This window comes from Dermacentor variabilis, chromosome 10, assembly GCF_050947875.1.
Source record: "Dermacentor variabilis isolate Ectoservices chromosome 10, ASM5094787v1, whole genome shotgun sequence".
Classification (NCBI taxonomy): Eukaryota; Metazoa; Arthropoda; class Arachnida; order Ixodida; family Ixodidae; genus Dermacentor; species Dermacentor variabilis.
This window is the reverse complement of record NC_134577.1, coordinates 57,938,097-57,959,683: the sequence shown is the minus strand read 5'-3', so window position 1 is coordinate 57,959,683 and position 21,587 is coordinate 57,938,097. Positions and strand designations below refer to the sequence as shown.

At 50.5% G+C, this 21,587-nt stretch overlaps 1 protein-coding gene across 2 annotated transcripts in view; it reads left to right on the top strand.

Moving 5' to 3' along the window:
- LOC142560575 (low-density lipoprotein receptor-like) overlaps positions 1 to 21,587 on the top strand; it is a 64,699-nt gene that overhangs the window by 12,443 nt on the left and 30,669 nt on the right. For both annotated transcript variants that reach the window (XM_075672779.1, XM_075672780.1), the window contains exon 2: positions 10,494 to 10,607. In XM_075672779.1, coding sequence (XP_075528894.1) covers positions 10,494 to 10,607 — 114 coding nt within the window. The remainder of the gene's footprint in view (positions 1 to 10,493; positions 10,608 to 21,587) is intronic.

Here is a 21,587-nt window from a genome sequence, read left to right as displayed (position 1 = left end):
AGTCGTCACACAGGGCTCGTTGCACTGCTCCCGGATCGTCGTTGAGCTGCTCAGCATACAGTCAACTGCATCTCTTCGCTGCTGGCCTCCGTTGTCGCGATCTCGCCGCTGGCAGACAGTTGTTTGAAGTCGTAGGCGATCTCACCGCTGGCAACCAGATGTTTCGGATCTGACTTCTGGTACGATCTGTTGGGAACTCGGCGCTGACGCCCGTGGTTGTACCTGGGTCGCAAGCCCCAAGGGTAGCGTTGGCCTGGCGGCCTGGGGTACAACTGCAAGCATCCGAAGGTCCCGGCAAAGCATGAGTCGACTGGTAACAACGAAACAACTTGTTTATTTTAACATCGCAAAGAGTTGGCGGTCAGGTTTGACCGACGTAGAGAGACGGGAGAGCACTTCACTCAACGGAAGAAATCGGAGCCCTCCTCTGGCGTCCGGGGGCAGCTGTTTTTATACTCTCGCAGTTGAGGGCAAGAAGGAACCCCTCAAAAGACGAGCACGTGAATGTACAATGGGCTAATGGTGACGCACACTGTCGTAGCGACGCCGTAGCACCATGTCGTGGCGCTGCGCACGATCTCGTAGCACCTGGTCGTGGCGCTGCGCAGCACACTGTCGTGGCGCTGCCGGTCGGACACAATGACTGTAACGAGAAGATGGTCCCTGCTTTGGCATCGCCTGTTTCGGGCACAATGACTGGAACGAGATCCCTGCTTTGGCATCGCCTGTTTCGGGCCCAATAACTGGAATGAGATCCCTGCTTTGGCATCGCCTGTTTCGGGCACAATGACTGGAACGAAATCCCTAGGCGGTCGCATCGCCGCAGACGCGCCTGGAAACACCTGGCGATGAGTGTTGCGGTGACGACGATCGGGCCAAAATGTCCGCCGCCCCGCCGCAGTCGCGCCGGCAAAACCACGTGTCGCAGGCGAAACGCAACAGCCGGTTATTCCGCCGCCAAAACAGTTGCGCGCAGCGGAAGATAGGCTGTATCGTGTGTGTGTGTGTGTGTGTGTGTGTGTGTGTGTGTGTGTGTGTGTGTGTGTGTGTGTGTGTGTGTGTGTGTGTGTGTGTGTGTGTGTGTGTGTGTGTGTGTGTGTGTGTGTGTGTGTGTGTGTGTGTGTGTGTGTGTGTGTGTGTGTGTGTGTGTGTGCGTGTGTGTGTGTGTCGCTAATGACGTCTCCGATTTCGCTGAACGCAGAGTTAACTGACCCGGATGGCTGTGTCGCTCGTGCGATAACGTCGTTGCACGTATAAGCGTGGCGAGTGGGCTGGCCAATTTGCGAACGCCGACTCTCGAGGCTTGCCGAGATGAAACGCGTTTCTTCTACTTTACCGATAGCGCGATATTCTTGCTATAGATATACCCCGTTCTCTTCTGAAAGATAAGTTAGTGACGAATATTAGGTTGTGTTAGGTTGCGTCAGTCAATTGCGTTTTTTTTTTTCTATAGCAAAGTGGCCACTCGTATGGCGAAGGAGTCAAATGTGAGCCAGAGAAAAAGAGCGGGGGGGGGGGGGGGGGAGGCGACTGGCGACGCCGCACTAAGCAAGCTGATGAGGTCTTGGCACGCTGGATTCCAGCCAGTGAGGGTTAGAATTCAACTTACCGCGGCATCGTGTATTTTATGTCGGCTTCAATTCGGGCGCTGTGAACAGTCTATCGGCAAGGGACTATACAATGATGCCTAAATAAACCAGGAAATCGGCCTATCTGGTTTCGAAAGTTCCTCCTCTGCACCGAAAATGGCCCAAATGTGAGAAACTATACAACCCCAAACACGAGGCTCCACACCGACGTGCAGCGGCACCGAGGTTTCGGCGCGAAATCCATAAAGGATAAAGAGAGTGGCCGTAATTTGCGTCGTTGAACGAGTGAGGCGAGTCTTCATTGAAAGAATGCTTCAGCAGTGTGGACAGCTTCGATGTCAATGGAAGGTCGATCATCGGGTCCTAAATAGCAAACTGTCCTAAATAGCAGTGCACTGTATATCTATGACACCGGATGTTTACTTCTAGTCGACGTTCATGGAAGCATGCCATCCAGATCTCCTGTCCGTTTAATTCACGTCCACCGACTCCTGCTGACAGCCGCCAGTGTGGAGAGAAAGGTGAATAAAGAAACGATCACAGTAATAAGAAACGGCTTTCGGTATATCTTGAACGATCGCGCAGCGATGGATTTCGACGATTGTTGGCCTTATCGTGGCGCGGTGGTATACATGGAGGTCGCCGGAAGATCGATCGATTGGGTTCGCGCCACGGACGCTCGATCGCTCCGGTCTGTTATCGGCGACGGTGTACAACCTTATCTCATCTTGCTTGTTGCGCCCAGATGGCGCCGAGGCGCGGCAAGGCATCGTGCCGGAGCTATCAGTGGCCCGGGGTTGTATTGTGGACACTGTCGAATTATTTTAATGCCGGCGCCTTTGAGACACGTAGAGAGGGTGTGCACGACGTAGCAGCCACCTGGGGAAGTCTGAACAGAAGAGCGCCATACAGAATTGTCGTTTGTGTGTTTCCGTCTCCCTTTGCTCGCAGTCGGGTAAAACCACATCCGGTCCCTTGGCCTCTTCAATGCTATAGTCCTTAATTATTTCTCCATGACAGGCCAGGTTTCGGCAGAAGTGCTCATTTAATCCACGACCTTTGTGCGCAGAAACGGGGCTTCACGTTTTGTAATGTCGCGTCTCATTTTTCATCCCTGGCACACGCAGACGCTGTCGTGTGCAGTAATTGCTAGTGAATATGAAAGAATGCTAAACAAACGACTAATGGAGAACGAATAAAAAGTGAAATATCTGCAGATATGACATTTCGTTAGCGAGAACGCGCGTTCTTGCTCAGGAAGTCGTCCAAAACGGTGACGGCTCTCGTTTCTAGACCTCTCAGATGCCGTGAGGTTATGACCATGTGTAATCGAAAATGAGCGGTCGCCCAACGTCCTCAGCTTTAAAGCCACGAGGCCGAATTATTCGATAACTGTAAGCCCTTGAAACAAGCACGCCGTGTGTTATTTTGGACGTGTTAGTTAGTGTTTTATAGGAAATCGAAAAACCCGATTTTCGTCTCCGAGGGCTATAGCTTTGTCCTACTGATGCCGAGCGGATTTGCGATGACGTCACCACTAGCTCTCTCTCTCTCTCTCTCACGCACACACTCCCCCCCACCCCCCCTTCCTTCCTTATTGTTTGGTGTTCTGGGTTAATAACGGGAAATGAGATAGTAATAAATTGGCTACCTAAGGGGTGGCTATCCTAACACAGGAGACCGACGGTATACTTTCTTTCTTTCAAAGACGGGGGAAAAAAAAAGGAAAATTTGAACAACGAAAACGAGCCGTATTATGAGAACGAACGCAAGGAATAGGAAACAATTAGCTAATTGAGAGGACACATAGCAACTTTCGTCTCATCAGCGTGCATCCCATCCAACAAAGGTTCCTGCGTCTCAGCTCCACCGGTCGGGAGCTCGATCAGTCGTTGTCGTCGTCATGCATGACTGCGGCCGCGACTATCGCCTTCGAGTGGCGACTCCTTCACGCTCCTCGGGCGCCTTGCCGCTGGCTGGAGGTGCGTAGGAGATGTGGTGCGTACGTGTGTAGTTCATTCGGTTGCGGCCGTGCGCTGCTAGCCAAGATCTCGGCGCGGCGATATTTGCTCGCGTGTTTGTTTGTTTTCGCCTCCGGGCATGGCGTGCGTTGAAGAAACTCGCGGAGGCGGCGCGACCGCTCGATTTTCGGCCCGTTTCCAGCGCGAGCTCGATTTGAGTCCCGATTTCGAACCGAACTCTGCCGGGGTTTAACCCCGCTCGCGAAGTTTGATGGCGCTCCGTAACTTACTTTTGGCGCCTGGTCCCGCGCAGATAAGTCGAAAGCGGAGAAAAATTTTCTGTAGTACGCGTTTGTACATACGTTGCGTGCCAGCCAGTTCGTAGTTTTGGCATAGCTTTGTAGATACGTCTTACAGAAAGAACATCAGTGTATACTGCTCCGTGTCATTGGCTAAGGAAAGTTCTCTTTCGTGCCCGTTTGGAGACTTCGGTCAAAGTGTAGTTTTTTTTTTCTTGGCATGAGTGCCGTCAATGTGCAGGTCACGTCAAGAAAGAATATCACATATAATCTTCTTGCTTGTGCGCAGATTCACACCTTGCTAAGTGTGTTCGTGCTTTGCTTTTATCGAATATTTTGTTCTAGCAATGGAACAAACCGTGCTTTGGCACCTAATGCGTTTTTTAGCGAACATGCAAAAAACGAATAGTTTCCTTTTTAATTTATTTCTTCCTTTCTTTATTTCTTCAGCACGAAAGCATGCGAGGAACAAATAGTTAGAAGGTAGTATAGTGCAATCGTCTGCACCTGCTAAGCATGGCATACACGCACTTCTGCAATCCGGTTCGGTGTGCTTATATGTCTGGCCTCTCTAGCCTGATACACGTTATGTAATATTTTTCCGCCTTTCTTTAGCGCCCACCGTGAGCCGCAAATACTATCTGAATGCACAAATATATATGTATATATATATATATATATATAGTGTGTGTATTTGTATCTCCTGTACGGTAGCTATCGAATAGCGCGTTTCGCGACCCTGGATGCTTCTTGCTCAAAACTATACGGCGACTATGTCCATAATGTTTGTGTACCGGCACCTTCGTATACAGTCGTGTTTCGCTTTGCAAGCATTGTCGTGTCGTAAGCCGGTGCGCGTGTATATCTACTCGCTCAACAGACGTGGCAACCCGCCCGACAGAGTATCCGAATAAGACGCGAGAACCCAACCAAACCAGCCCGAACCAAACCGGTAAACGACGATCGAAAATTGGACAGCGGAGCAGACGAGCGACCGCTTGGCGAGTATACGCTCCGGATCGTTCCCGAAATGTGTCGTCTGCAATCTCGCCCTCTCTCCCCACTGCCTCGCGTGGTCCGCCGAAGCTGTTTTTTTCTCTCCTGCACATGTCGAATCGAAGACCGGCGTGCTGCCGAAAATGCTCGCGCTAAGCACAAGCGCGTAAAACGGTACCTTGCTTGCTTCGTTCCTTTTCTCTCTCTCTTTCTTTCTCCTAGCCAGGTAGGTGACCTTGATCTTGATTTGAGCGAACGGTGTAAGAAGCCTGCGTACGGCCGTTCCTCTTTCTGGCTTCCCGAATTGCGCGCTCCAGCGACCAAGAAAGCCGGCAGTGCTCACGGGTGGCGCGATAGCGCCACTTCTTGTACTCTCGTGTTTATATGCGCTTATGTTTAAAACATAGGCTCTGTTATGGCTGTCGCGCGCGCCGCGCACGAGCAGACGGCGCGAAGCTTGTGTGCGAGTCCGTCTGTTTTCGATTTGTGTGGACCGCGTCGTCTGCTTCGATCGCGCCCGAGTCAGGCAGGCAGAATAGCAGACGCGTCCGGTTCGCGGTGGCCACCTTGTCTACTGATTGATTCCATTGCGTCCCGCTCGATTTTCAGTCTGCTCCGCGGGGTGTGGCTGAATTGGTCGTCCGCAGGCTGTCCGCGCTCTCTTGATTGGACACCGCGAACGCCCGCGACGTAACAGAAAATTATGCGGCCTAGCTCGTTCCCCAATTTAGAAACGCCGCGAAGAAAGCCGAACGCCAGGCCGGGGTACGCTTGTGCCCATTTGAGAACCAGTGGGTGCCCCCGTGGGAATCGAGCCCACAACCTCCGGTAGCCGAGGCGGGTGCTCTACAACTAGGCCAAGGCCCGCCTCTATAGGTGCATGTACGACAGTAGCACAGCGTATACTCAGCGGATGATTTATTTTTAGGGTGAAATTTTCGGTGCTGTCCATGTAGAAGTGGTGCCCGTCACGTTGGAGAGTCATGCTATGCTACGATAAGCTGCTGCGGTTGAGTGGTGGATAACTCATAAGTGGTGAAGTTGTACTGAACAGGCCGGTACGAACGGACAAATTCGGCGAGAACTCTGCCTGTGTGTTTTTAGATGTTTAAGGGGGGGAAAGAAAGCGAAGCACGGCTTACGCCAGCAGAGGCAGTCACGTGTGCGTGTTCAGGTATATATATATATATATATATATATATATATATATAAAAGATCTCAAACGGTGGCCGTATATAGCTATAATCCGAACAGCGAAGCAGCAAGTATACAACAGACATTCGTAAAGGCGGAAGAAACTGCACGCCCTCCCCTCCTCATGGTATGGACAAACATAACACACACACACACACACACACACACACACACACACACACACACACACACACACACACACACACACACACACACACACGCACGCACACACACACGCACGCACACACACACGCACACACACGCACGCACACACACACGCACGCACACACACACGCACACACACACACACGCACGCACACACACACGCACACACACACACACACACACACACACACACGCACACACGCACGCACACACGCACGCACACACGCACACACACACGCACACACACACGCACGCACACACGCACACACACACGCACGCACACACACACACGCACACACACCGGAGCGGTATAGCCTCTGGCAACGACGATGTTGGGACCGCCAGAGTGGCACGGAATGCGTGCCGCTCGCGAGCTTGGAGCGACGAGTGTTGCGACGGTATACACCGTGTACGTGCTGGCTTGCTTTCTTGCGAAGGAACACAATCCGTTTCGCATCGTTTGCCGGTGCTGCTGCTGTGCGTTGTAACATCGCAGAGCTAGGGGATGAGTTAGCGTCTGTTCTTAGTCGCCCCCCCCCCTCTCCCCCTTCTTTCTTTACTCCGAGAGGTTGCGAAACTACGCCTGCGCTCGCTCGAGTGCGCTGCCCTCTCGGTGCGTCTGTGTGTGTGTGTGTGTGTATAAACGCAGGACATACGACGCGCATAGTTGCGTGCGTGTGCGCAATATCGTCGCGGATGTTGTGCGCCATGTAAACGCGGGCAGGATGCGCGAGTTCGTGCTCCCGGGAGCGTATATCGACGCTGCTTGATGACGCGCTAATTGGGCAGCCGAGACGAGATGAGGTGAAAGTGTGTGTGTGTGTGTGTGTGTGTGTGTGTGTGTGTGTGTGTGTGTGTGTGTGTGAGAGAGAGAAAGAGATTTATAAAGCTAATGTAAATGTCATATCTATGTGACGTCGTTATCTGAGCCAAATAATTGTGTGACCTATAAGAAACCGCAGATGTCTAGATTTAAGATTCGTCCTGCCGCAAGTTCGTTGTCGAGACCTTTGGAAAAGGAAAGGGCACGTCTTTGAATTTCTGAAAGATTAAGTCAAATTATGCAGTGAATAGCATTCGTGAAGGCAGAAATATGCCATTTTCTCGAAGATTGAAATTGTGAACAAAGTGGAGCAGCAGCAGCCGTATGAAGCCAACAGACAATAAAGCCAAGCCATTATTCTATGTTAGTATTATGTCGCCAATCAGCTTTGATCGCGAGCTATGGTGGTTCACTATAGCAGTATTCGTATAAAAGCATGGCAGAGAGACAGAGAGATAGAGAAAGGTTTAATGCGAAATGCAGAGGTCGGCCCAGGTAAAGCCCCTGCCGACCAGGTAAAAGCTGGTCGGCGGAAACGTGTATGGAGGTGCTTTAGGCCCAGGGTACCTTCCTCTAGCCAGCTACTCTGCGTTGGGGATAGGGGAAGAGGGAAAAGAAATAGGGAGAGACGGGTGACGATGATGAGAGGATGAATATGTAAAATATATAGTAAGCAATTTGGACTACTCCAAGCCTACAGTCCAAGTCCGTACTTTTAAAGAAAATCAAGGCATGGATGACCTTAAAACTGGATTTAACGTCTGGCCGAGGGCGTAAAGTAACGTCCGCCAACAGTGGCGTGCTTTCGAGGCGCGTAAGGTCACTGCTCAGCTTTTGACGCTCTTCCACGTACCGAAGGCAGTCGCACAGCACGTGACCGATATAGTCTCATCGACAATTCACAGCTCAGTCTGGAGACTCGGTACACTCTTAAACAAAATTACACCCTTTTTGCCGCAACGATAATCGTCATCTGTCTTGTCCAATTCCTTTCTTTAATGCTGCGAGCCCGGTACGTTTAAGGCACGAACGGCATGCCCGTTATCAGCATGACAGAGCATTCTCAACAGGAAAGTAGCGAGCACAGCATATTTAAGGAAGGAAACGCAAGCAAGACAGATAATTATTGTTGTGTGGCAAATATACACTCCAAAGGGGGTACATTTGCTTAAGAGTGTACTCGGTGCGTCATATGAGGTGCATGTACCCGCACGAGTGAACGCCTCGCCCAGCCTAAGTCTATACAGGAGACTGGCACAGCTGCGTTGAATTTTCGGTGGTAGCCTAAATTTCATGGTAGGGTCCAAGTGTGGAGTCGTTTGTGGCGATTGTCCGGATTGTCCCAGTGCGCTTCTGTCTCTGTTCGGGTGACACTCGAGAGAAGGCAGTTGGCGTCCGCTCTTGAAAAAGGAATCGAAAGCAGTGGCCCTGGTTCTTCGAGCGCCTTCTTCGCTTCGGCATCGGCCACTTCGTTGCCGTGTACACCGCAGTGACTGGGGACCCACTGAAATGTAGTGTGGTGGCCGTTCTCTTCCGCTAAGAGATCAGGCTCGGCGTTCTGAAGAGCCAACACTCTGCAGTAACTTTCTTTCAATACCAGTCTAAGTAGCTGCAGAGCCGATTTCGCGTCACTAAGTAATAGTACATTTATCTAGTATCAACGTACCGTTCTGCAAAAGGAAGAAAGAAAAGAAAACGAAAACGTCGTTTCAAAAGGCCGCGCAATTCGCAGCATCGAGAGTGAGGTTAAGTACAATGTGACCGATGAGTAACCGCGGTATTCACCGGATAACCGACGGAAACTAATAGGAGGTCAGGTCGCCGGCGATATTGTCTTCGCTTTGATCGGCGATACGATACGCTCCTGAAGGAAACATAACTAGATCGGTGGTGCTGTAGTTTGTTTTGATGCTTTGCTGACCGTATACACATATGGCTCAGCTCATTCTGCTCCAAGATAAACAACAATTAGGCTTTCGATAACCGGGGCTAACAGCTGTGCAAGGCTAGCTGTGCTCTGCTCTTTGAGGCGTTTAGTTTTTTTTCTTATCAATCTAGTGCTGTTGCGAGTGCCACGGGATGGCTGTTTATTTGACGCCCGCCGTATCGTTCGGGCGTCCTCTTCAGTCCCGGATCGCGTCCTCCAGTTATACTTCGAGATGAGACTGCGATAAGCGTGTGTACGATTTTAGCCGGCGATAGGCGACGTTTCGGTTCCACCTCCTCGTGCTGCTGATTGGCCTTGGGACGAGCGAAATGGGAGAAAGAGATATCACGCCTTATCTCCGTTTCCGACATACTTGGATAACCTTGATTACAACCTTCCCCCCCCCCCCTTTCTTTTCAATCTATGTATCCATGAGAGCGCGGCGTAGCTGGGTCAATCGCTTCAGGGCGCTTGTTTTTTTCTTCTCTGTTCTTGAGTGCCATGGCGTGATCGCGTGACGCCACCGCTTTTTGTGTCTGAGGCACGCTTCTCCTTTCATTTTATTTTCCTTACTTTCTTACGAGGCAGTATTTTGGTTTTCCTTTAGCCAACGCCCGTTGCGATTGTGTGAGTACTCCGTTACGTTTAAAGCGATAAAATGGGTCTGGCAATGTAAGCTCGTGAAGGTTTCAGCTCGGAGTGAATTTATCGAAGTTGGGTTGTTCAGGGTTTGTGCGATTGAGGAACAAAATCGGGGACCCCGGAAACGGCTGGACATGGTTTTTATTGGGCGAGTCTCGAGACAACACTGAGTAAAGTCGATGGTTGCTGTAGATTAGGGTGGCAATCGTGTGTGCAGGGGCGAACGTGTGAAGTCGCGTCGACAGATGCCGCCGATTGGCTCGGCGTTGGCACAATAACGTTATCGATGTCAGCGTTAAGCTCAGACGAAGCTGTGTCGAAAGCGTAAAGTTGGGGAGGAAGTTGGACGTGGGTATCAGATAGGAGAGCACGCAAAGCAAGTGTTGATTCGTTGAACTCAAAGGAAGAAGTATTGTACGGCGTTATCAGTTACTTAAACGCCTGTGAACGCCTTGGTTGCGCTAAGGAGTCTTGCCGGGCCCTGCATATAAGACCTCCTACTTTGGATGGCGAAGCTGCCGTACGTCTTGTACAATTTAACTTGCTTTTTCTCTTCTTTTTGTGCATGACCTGCTAAGTCCGCATGCTGTCCTTGAACTTATGACCTTGCATAGAAATTTACAGCTTGTATAGAATTTTTGTGCAGTCTGTATAGAAATGTTCTGTGAATAGGTATGCAGCGCTTGTAGATTAGTGCCGAAACTTTTTTTATGTAGACTGGTGAACGAAACATTTACCTAGTGTAATGAATGCAGCTAATACCGTAGCATTAAAGAAGATGGAGAAAGGAAACAAAAAAGCAATGTCTGCAAGCCAAACTGCCTTTCTTTGCTAGAGTTTTGTGAACTTTTCTTTCTTACTCTTCTCTCTCCCTTTTTTTTTTCTGCCCCATTGCAGACCAGTGCTCCACAAGTCAGTTCAAGTGTGCCAAGCACGAGAAATGCATCCCCAAGACGTGGCGGTGCGACGACGAAGACGACTGCGGAGACGGCTCAGACGAAGAGAACTGCGGTCAGTGCTTGGCTCGCTTACTATTTCTTTTTCAGTGGAAGTGATTGCTTTCCGCTGTCACGTTCTGGGGCCCCCGTGCACGGACGTCTTTATTTAGTTAGTCTTTTATTTTCGTTAAATTTATCCACTACAACTTTCTCGAAAAACGAAGTACTATACAAGCTGAAAGGAACGAAAAGAAATAGTTATATCGCCGGAGAGCAGCCAGGAAATCTACAAAGTAAAACCCACAGGGGACCTTGTCCGGGCATCGAACCCGTGACCGAGGCCTTTCCGGAGTGGTGGCTCATGTGCAATTGAAGTCACTTAATTGCTCGCAAGGATACAGACCGCGTGCAGTCACCACAGTTGAAGGCACGCCGGAGGCACACGTCGGCAGGGCAGGCTCCGACCTGCGTTCGAATTCGGTTGTCGTGTCCTTCCCCGCGGTGTGCTAGGCAGGACACTGTCATATTCCGCCATCTTGGCGTTTTAAGCCAGTCAGAGGCACCGTAGCAGCCGCGTGAGCCAATCAGAGCTGACAAGATGGCGATTGCGACAATATGGCGGAATTTGGCAGTATAATAGCGTTCCTTGATTTGCGTGTCATGGATGGCTACGAAATTGCCATGTGTAGCAATTATCGTGCGGATCGGTTGATTGAAAGTCTCCTATTAAGAAACGGAAACGTACGAGTCCTCTGCGTATATAGAGACACAGGGTCGTTGCTGGGCTAGGTTCACTGAACCTCTTGATGACGTCTTGGCCAGAGCTCCAACTCAATTGGCCAATGGTCAGTTTTCTTGAAGCTGTATCCAGTCGTGATTGCGATTGACCAGTCCCCCTAAACCACTCCGAGCAGGCCACTCGGGCTTCCGTGTGTGGGAAATAAAATTGAGCTGCGTGTTAATTAGAAAACGTAAGCGATTAACGCACCGCGGTATACACCGTAAAATAATTTTCACCTCTAAACGCGAACAAGCGCGTAAATGGCTCTGTACGACTCACTCCCTGGGGTGTTAAGGTTGCGAGTCATAGGCCAATTTAAAAACCTTATTCGCAGTTAATGGCGGAAGTTGCGTTACACCGTATTTCGTGCGATTTCATCCACGGAATTTCAGTCGGCGCCCTCTTCCCACGATCAGATTCAACTCGCGTGTGTATAGTTACAGGGAAGCAAGCTTTCGGAACGGCTGCAGACACGGAATAATATAACCGGTGCGGGTTGCGCGTACTCTTACAGGCGATTCAGAAGGGTCATTCATATTTAAAACAGCGCCAAAAAAAGAACACGGACAAGGGAGGACACGAGACGAACGCTGTCTCTTGTAGGCGAGCCTGTCAATCAGCGTGTCGAAGAAGCAGGCGGCGGGTCTACCGCTGAGCGTACGTCGAACCCCATGCCGTGGATGCACGCATGCGCGCGCTGCAGTTTGTGTGTAGCGACGGCTACATTTCCGCGTTTGTAGGGCGCGCGCGCGCGCGCGTGTGTGTGGGTAGCTATAGGGGTGCGCGTCCGAGGCGCGTATGCCGATCTCTGGGGTCGAGCAGCATGCAACTATGTAGCCCATGCGGCTGTCGCGTGGAGGTGGTGCGACTTCAGGCGCCTTTCGGCGCGGCGCGCAAATTCTGTCTCGTCCAATTTTTTTTTTTTTTTTCCTTGGACGCGTGCGGCTGACAGATGTGGGCCGCCGTCTGGCTGTTGCGATGTGTATATGCATGTATAGATAGTGCCGATAAGCGCTCACTGGAAACGTCGCGATGCATTTTTGCCGCAGATGTTGAGGGATGCTTTTTGTTTCTTTCTCGATTCTGTTGACACGTAATCAGAGTGTCGGTTGATTTAGGTCTCCCCGCGGTGCGACTTGCGTGCCTTTGTTTTGCAGGAAGAAGATGATGCGGGATGGCCGCCTGCGAAACGAGGCGCGCTGAGCGGGGGCGTACGTTAGAGGAGCGCGCGCACGCACACAGAGAGAAAAGAAAAACAGTTTTGCAGTTCGCAGAAATCGATTTTCATCATTCAAGTATATATACCGTTGTACTGTCGGCGTGCTTACTCCGTACTTAGTACAAGAACGGTAGCGCACCAGGTGAAAGGAAAGAAGTCTCGTCGTTTGTATATAGAACAGAATTGTCCGTTTTGTAGCATAGTTTCACTCCGTGTTGCCCAGAGGGAAATCTGGCACCACCGTCGGTGGGAGTTTTCAAACGAGGGCCGTCATGGGAATGACGGTGTACGGGTGTGCGAGGATTGTGCTTGCTCGTGTTGTGCGAGTCTATACATCTGAAATGAGCATATGGCTACACAGGTGATGCGTTCTTAAAAATAGAATATTTCGGATGATAGTCCTGTCAATTAAAGCGTTTTTCTTTAAATAATAAAGCTAAAACAGCTCTTCACGTGCTGTTTTAGTAGGGAATGAATAACGTGGCAGGCGGAATGATGCTAGCCAGGCGCGTCTTCAAGGTGTCCTGGCTCTGTGAGGACGATGCCAATCCGAAGCCACCATATACCGGCATTCCCATAATTCCCATGCAGAAAGCGCATGCAGCAGCTCCAGATTTCACTCTATAGGTAATATAATGAGAAGCTCAATGCATTGGTGTAATGTGGAGGTATTCTGTAGGAGTCCACCTATAGTCGACTGTCCATGTCGGCCTTTGCTGATTGGCTGGGCCCGTTCGTCTCCTCCTCGCTCGTACAGTTGCATCCTATAAGCAGCGGCCGAAGTGGACAATCCACTAGGTGGACTCTGACAGAATACCCCGGGCCCTGTTTTGTGCTCTCGGCACACTTCAGTGCGCACGCAGTATTTGTTGACGTAATTCGTAACGTATAATGACGCAACTGGGGGTAGATGGCGCCGCCCGTGTTTTGAGCTTTGGTTTCTTGATTGAGCCTGTTTGTTTGTTTACCTTTATTTTTAAAAATTATTTGCGACTTCTCGGGCTCAGTCTGTCGCGACGTTTCGGAACTTGAGAGGACAAAAACTTGAGTGCCGTGCGCAGAGAGTTTCCGCATGGGCGCGTCCGCGTCACCGCATCCTCGTAGCGCTCCTTTACTCATTTCGCCGCACCGTGACGTACACGTGTGTGCAGTCATCCGGAATCGGTACGATCGCGCGTGTAAGCGTTTAATAAGGCGTCGCCTGTTGTCCGCCTGCGCGAGCGGCAATGTTCCAGCTACGCGTGACGTGCAATGTGTTTACGCAGATCATTCGTTTCCTCCCCCCTCCTTTCTTTTTTGAATTTCTGCACCAGGCGACCAAGTAATGGTGTGACTATCTCGCCAAAACGCAGCTGCAGCTGCAGCGCATCTTCCTTCGGTCGCGCTCTGCGTGCGCGCGCGTACGTGTGTAGGCCGTTCTGCGCAGCTGTCGGCGGCACAAACAGCGCGGCGGAGAGCTAGAGCTATGCCAAAAACTATTCGTACTACTATACTACTACTACTACTACTACGTGCGGGCGGCGTTCTAGTTTCCGTTCTTTTCTTCTTTCTTTTTTTGTTCCTGCTCACCGCTGCTGACAGGTGCAGCGCGTAGGCCGAGATTGCTGTGCGGGCGACTGCAACTACACACTGCATGAGCTGCGTCGTTCACGTTATAGTGCCGCCAACGGCTCGAGTACGGTTTTGGTGTGCCGAAAAAAAAAAAAAGAAAAAAGAGGAGAAAACGGCAACACGAATGCTGTGTATTTCGTGGTGGTGTTTCGTTGAACGCGTTTCCCGCATTTTAATATTATACATACGCACCTATGAGCAGCAGCGCGCTTTAATTGTTACGGCATCATTTTCGTGGAATTGCGCCGGGATAGTTTCTCTGCGGTCAGCGTCAAAGCTATATCTGATACCGGAATTTATTTTCAACACACCCGTTCTCACTTCGAGCAACTCCGTTTCACGACAGTGCTGCCAGGCAAGACAAATGTTCGGTGACTGCGATTTTCTTGCGTTTATTTGAGGCCTGCTCAAGAAAGAGAGAGAAAACTGTGGCAATAAGTTCATCTGCGCAAAGAGTAACACAACCAAACCGTGGGACGTACGTTGCGGCGTCAGTTTCGTATTCGGTTCACGACGTACCCGTACGGGGCTTTCGTGCGAGCGAAGAGCTGTGTGATACAGTCAGAAGGTCAGGTAGGGGTCAGGCGCGCGAGGCATCGCTCGCGGCTCCTTAGCGGCTGGCATCTCGCCTGGCTGCTGCGTGCCCCAGTCGTCTCTCTCCTTAAGAACGGTGCAGCGCTGCCAAGGCGCTTGCGCCAGGGCCAATCAGGGCAGAGAGAGATGGAGTGCTATAGCGCTGCGTTCCTGTGTGGCATACAAATTCGCGCGGCCGCCTTCGTCTGCCCTTCAAGAGCTACTTGCCCGTGTCAGAATTTCGATCGATTGTAAGTGACTTCGTTAATTCAAAGGACTGTATATATGTGTATATATACACATAGAGAGAGAGAGGGAGAGGGGGGGGGGGCGTGTTCCTCATGCTTAGTTGGCCCTTTTGGCAGTGCCCGTGGCAGAGCCGCCGAGCGAGAAATCGTCTCACGTCAGTGATCTCGCTTCTTAATGCACATACCAGCCAACTTTCCCGAATTATAGTCGTAAAGTTTACGCATTTGGACTCGTTCTACGATTTCCCGGATGTAGCGTGAAGCTTTACGTAAAGTTCTGTTCCGGAGAAGTTTTCGCTCGGTGGTCTCCGACGGTACTCTCGGAACTAGTCTCACGGTGAAAGGTCACCAGAGGGGGGTAGTGCTCAGCTTTATAGCTAGTAAAATCGGCAACATCAAAACGGTTGCAGAAGTCACTGTGTTCTCGGAAAAGTGCGTTGCTTGTATAAGTATTTGCTGTTCCAAGCTTGCTACTGCTTATGTGCTGCTTCTAAATCTAAATCGTCGTTAATAAAGTGCACACACATACGCCGCAAATAACATGAGCTGAGAGAAAACTCAAAAGTGCATGCCATTTCCCCTGCCTCCTTTGGGTGCCGCGTACGCGGGATCTTTGTGAATTTTAATGTTCACAGATTGACAGGCATGACTACGCAAATCACTTAATTGCTTCTACCTTTCAGCAGCATATAGTATAACTATACATGGCAGTTACATAACTTCGCGTCTGCGAAGGGCATCAAGCGGACGACGCTTCGAGATAAAGCCCCACGACGCTTGAGTCATTTTGACGAATGTACCTTTGGAGCGGTGAGAGATGTGTATTCTGTTGAATCTTGCCGCTTAGGGCAGCAGTAGTTCTGCCAGCTGGACAAATTCACGACATCGCGCGGTAGAGTAGCTGCCATGAAAGGTGTGTGAGCGCCGGATGATGCGCTTGCAGACGAAAATTGAAACTCGAATCGTCTGCACCCTGTCGTGCTCTTTTTGAGCAGCACACAAGCGATCACCTTAAAACATCTCTTATAGCTCAACAAGTGCTGCACGTTTTTATAATGTGCTGAGTACAGTACTGATGTACTGAGTCACGGGAACAGGATCGCTCGATCGCTTTAGGTCGCGTCGCACTTGGCAGAAGGAGCAGAAGTGACTGCCGTTCGCGTTTGACCTCAAAGAAGGGCGTAACGAACTGACGTCATTCGTTCCGTCTCTTTCTGGTCGTCGTCTGCTTTTCGCGTTCGTCGCAGACGTAAGACATAGACGCGACTTGAAAGCTAATCGCGACTCGAATCAAGGAAGTCGCTTCAATGAAATTCGATGCGAGGCTGCGTGAAACGCTGTTTAGCTCAATCTCACCACAAGCTTCGCGTTATGATTTGAACATATTATTCTTATCTGATCTGATCCTTGTCGTATACGATACGCTGTCAAAGCATACGGCTTTTCTCTCGTGCTGTAGCCGGTAAAAATGCAACTTTGAGTCACGAAAGGGATAATGTGTAATAATCTGAAAGTAGCCCGTAACTACAAAGTAAAACCCTACAAGTTTTTCACTTTGTTAACTATATGCATCCCCCCCCCCCCTTCTGATGCAGCGCAGGGGCAGTTTTACTTTCTGCGAACTTTGACCTTCGAGCGTGGCGGTTTTCGATCGCGTGCACCGGCGACACGCCCTTTAATGTACAGGTGCCGACCGAAGCTGCCAGCGACTCGATTTGTAGCGCCCGTGCGGCTTTAGGAACCACCGCAGTCGTTGGGAACCACCCGAGCGAAGTGGAAGCGCTGCGGAACGACTGAGGTTTATACACCAGCTTTTTTTTTAGTCGCGTATACACCGTCGCCGTGCGTGCATCTTAATGAGTGAAACGTCTGCAAGTCAACAGTGCTATTCGCATGTTGTTCGAATATCGTGTTTCAGGCTGCCGGCCGTATGCCCAGAAGTCCAGTTGCTCTTTGTTGACTCTGACGCTTCCGCGGACGCTCTATAGCGATTCTAATTCCGGAATGGCACGTTCATCGTCGCGACTGGGGTCCGCTTTTGGAACTCCGGCTTCTCGCGCCTCCTTCCTCCTCCTCTCGTCTCCTTCCCTTTCAACGTGTGCCGCCATCTTTATTTATTCTTGGAATGACCGCCACTCCCTCCTATATCACCTCTCTTGTCTCTCACTCTATCCCTCTTTCCTTTCTCAATGCTGTAGTTTCTTCTTTTTCCCCATTCTGTCGTGTTCTTTTTCTGTGCGCACGCACACGTGTTGTCTGGCATAGTGCCCGAGTGAACTAGTGGCGCTGCAGCTAGCAGACGACGCCGCGCGTGTGCGCTCCAACGGAGCAGACGAGCCTCCCGGGAGCAAGAGCAGGCGACGCCGAGCGCGCCCCGTCTTCTGACTTGCACGTCTACACGCTTGACCGTGGACTTCCGGCTGAGTCAGACGGTGGCTGCGCTACGTTGTTGCAGTTTTCAGACGTCAGCCGCTGCTTTCAGTGCATTACTCCCCTTGAGTAAGCACACGCCACTCATGTTTGTGTCTATACCGTAAGCACGCGACGCAGCTTGGAGGTAACCTGCTGTTCACTCCGCCTGGCGTCTGCTTGCCTGTCTGTTTACACGTTCTCTCGTTTCCTTTTCGTTTAATCAAATAGGCAACTTCCCAAGGCTATTAATATAAGCACGTCGTCCATACGTTGCCTGTCTGTGGAGTCTTGTTTCGTCGCTTGAAATCTCGCGCTCCTACGATTCGTACGAGATTTTCTGCGCGCTTGGCCGTTTCGTCTGTTCGGCGGGCAGCGCGCAATAGCGGACGTTGCGTTCACCACACGGTCGATTCGTCACGCCTGTTCATGGCGTTCCGTCATGATATCGTCAGCCTTAGGGAAATACCCGCTCTCTATTCATTCAGAGTTGCGCGCCCATCCTACGGGAAGTACGTGTTCACATCCGGAAACACCCTCTCAACGTTGCGACGTTGAGGTGCCGCCTTCTTTCTCCAGGCTTCCGTACGTTGCTTGCGCCACCCGCCTGCGCTAGGGGCGGTAGCGCGTCGCGATTGTCGGAAACCGCCTTCCTTTTGCAGCGCCCACGGTTGTCGCGGTTGCAAAACACGTGTACCGTAAGAGTTACATGCTCGCTTCAGTATAGTAGCGGGCTTAATTTATTCTTTAGTCGTGCGTTCTCAGTGGAGTGGAGGAGTTGCGCGGGCTGGCCACGACGAAAGCTGCGACGATTATCGTCAGCACTCTGCCGTTGTAAAAGACAGCAGAGGGCGAGCTTCGCAGGCCGAAACGAACAAGCAAACAGGTGTAGTTTCTAGATTTTTCGTTGGCCTTTATATTAGTGATTAGCTTCTGCATCTGCTTTCATTAGCACCTGCGATTCCCTTTGTAGACATGCCAGAAGGCTTGGAGCAGAATAAAACACAGGAGTTTAAAACACGTTTCAGCACCTCTGTGGTCAAAGTTTGCAAGTCATCGCAGAACTTTTATGCGCACATTCACACCAGTGTTCACACATTGGCGACCTGCACGTGACTTCACAAAGACGCGGCGGCGCTGCCGTCGCGTTCCGTGAGGTAAAAAAACACTCGTGCGCAAAAAATACGCCCGCTTTAACGACAAGTATTTCACCTGAAGGCAAGACTAACAGATGTGGCCAAGTTTTAAGCAGTTACTCGGCAAAGATCTTTGTTCAAAGCCGCGAAGAAGCTAGAGCAGAAGTATCAATGCAGTCGTATGCTGTTCTTGCCTTTCGCCTGGTATTATGCTTGTTTATTTACAAGCATATACCGCGTGTGTATACTAGCGCGTTGTAGTTGTTAAATCTTGTACCAGTAAGCTCGCTCCGAGCCACACCAGTGGGCTTTGAGAAATAAAGAGTAAAGCTGGAACAAGAGCACACGAGTTCACTGCCCATATTCTGAAAGTGACATTGAGAAGCAGACATTTGCTTTCTGAAGCAGACGAACAGGCGGTACCCTTTCGTCTGCTTCGCAGCAGCCAGCCGCAGACGGATCTTGTTCACGGCCGTCGTCTGCTCTTCTCATGTAAGCCGACAGGTAGTATCACAGCCTTCTACATGGCTATATGATGGTATATGCCAGACAGCATAGCGCTCCGGGAAACCTTACCGCAGTTTCTGTAATCCCTGGAGGATGCGTACCATCTGCCTGGGAATTTTCGTTGCGCGACGTCTGCCGCATCGCGAGCAGAACCGCCGCCGAACGACCCGTTCCCGTGGGACTTGCGGCTAAACAAAGGGGGCACGCACACACGCACGCACACACGCACGCACGCACGCACGCACAAGAAAGTCAAACTTCAAAAAATGCAGGCGCGCAGATGCGTGGCGTTTGGACATGTCGGCTTTCTTATGTAATGTACCGTGACGTAACACTGCTTAACAACATGCCCGCTCTCGCTTACTCTGAAAGCCGGTCGATCAAATGTGTTTTGTTTAGCACTATTTTATGAATGTCTAAACTCGTCGTTTGCTATACGCGTTTCTGGATTTACCTGTGTAGCTTTGACACGTACTGCGGTCACTAGTGAGCGATTACTTTTAATCCGTCGTTTCTCTTGTTCAAATAATGCACGACGAAACCTCAGGCTGCAAGAACAATTCATGCGGAGTTAGATATTCTCTTCTAGGTTATCCATCTCGCAGCCGATGTGGTGTAATACGTCGGTGCATATTTTTAAGCGTAAGCTTTTGGATGCAAAACACGACAGCTTTAATTCTGCATGTAATATTCATTCAGTGATCAAAAACGCGCTTTGTTTGCCCTTGTACGTTTCGTATACCTGTTCCACAGACTCAGTAGTGATGCAGGCGACGATATGTAATAATGCATTCCGAAAAATTCTAACGTGGTTTCGTACGTCACTAGCCTGTTCTTCGTCCCTCGTGTGGTAACTGAATTCAAGTCAGGTGTAGTTTGTGTGCTTCGGAGCTTTTAAAAAAAAATGCCGTCCTGTCTTTAATTGGTTCGTACGGCAGAGCAATGTAGGACAGGCTGCGCGCTTACAGTTCTCAGGTTTTCACTCGTACGTACGGAGTGTTATCTTCCCGAGTACGTATACCGGGTCCACGCCAAGGAAACCGCAATACCTGTCTCTCCGCGTCTGCGATGTGCGCCTTCTCGCATGCCAAGTAAGCGGTGAGCCGGGATTCCGAAACAGGAATAAGAAAGGAAGAAAAAAAAAAGTTCGTCTGCGTTGCGGCCAGTGTGCCGTCGTCTGCATTTTTTAAGTTCAACGAGCCGACATCACAAAAGAAGAAGAAAAAAAGTGGCTCGCATCCGTGTCGTCTGCAATGCGCGTCACGTTTTTCATTTTCTTCGTCTGCTTCGAATCTCCTTTCTGTTTCTGTGCAACCTTGTTCTCCCGTGCCTTATCGTAACTCGCGCGGTCGCCATTTTCTTTCCATTGCGGCGGCCACATTACGCTGCCCCTGCGTAGTCGATAGTTCCGGTGTGATTGTGACCTCCTACCCCCCCCCCCCCACCCTCTTTTTCTTTCTTATAGCCATGTCCACTTTATCACCCCTGACGCTTCCGTCGGCAATGTGGGAAATTAAATGGGCTGCGTTGCGGCCCCGCTAATCCGGCTTCAGTTCGCTTGTCTTTCATCGGACGACCCCTCAGTGACCGTATACACCCTTTCAGACATGATCGCAAAAGGAAATTTGTCTCTGGCATTATGCCGACACGCTGGGGGAGGCACGGTATCTGCACGCCCGCGTACGTCTGTTCTGACGGCGGTGACACGTCACGTATATAGCGGAATGACCTGCCAGAGTCGGCTTCCTCTTGGACGTCTTTTCCGGCGTATTATTGATTACTCCAGTTAGTGTGGAACGGACTCGTTTTGTCAGGCGGATGTCGTCTGCGTCTTTTTTACTTTAATTTTTTTATTTTTGGCAGAGGAAATGCAAGCGGGTTTTGTCTGCCTCGTCTTCTTAAACGTTAAAATGTGTGCAGAAACCGTCTAACACCTCATCACGTCTTTCGTGCATTCTCTTCAGGGATAATTAGGGCAGCTGCTGTTAGCACACCGCTGGCACCAAGAGATAGAGACAAGAAAAAAAAAACTGCATATATAATTTGTCTATCATTTAATACTCCAATTTGCCCCTCGCGGCGCTACGTGGATCCGTTCTGCAGCCTCGTCAAAATGGCGCGCCTTTGGACTCGAGTCGACACGCAGTGCAGGTACGTAGCGGTAATTACGCTGAACTGCAGAAATAAGAAAAAAAGTAAATGCAGCTGTCATCTGCTGAAGATGCACACATCGTGGGGATCACGCCACTACGACGTCATGACTTTCGTAGATCGCGCGATGTCGGCGTATTTTTTTATCGCGCAAATGGCAGTTGACCTTCATGGTGACATATACGTCTGTCTAAATTGAGATATTCTTCTCATGCTAATAGAAATACCATCGCCAAAAACCGTGGGACGTAAAAACACGCTCCTATAGCTTCTTTTTTTTTCTGCTGAGAAGGTCCGTCAATATGCAGTTGCTCAATATTTATTTTGTTTAAGTGTCCTTCTGGCACACGTCGCTGCAAACGTGGCTCGGCGGCTGCGGCGTTGCTGAGCTGCTATCGAGGCCGCGGGTTCGACTCCC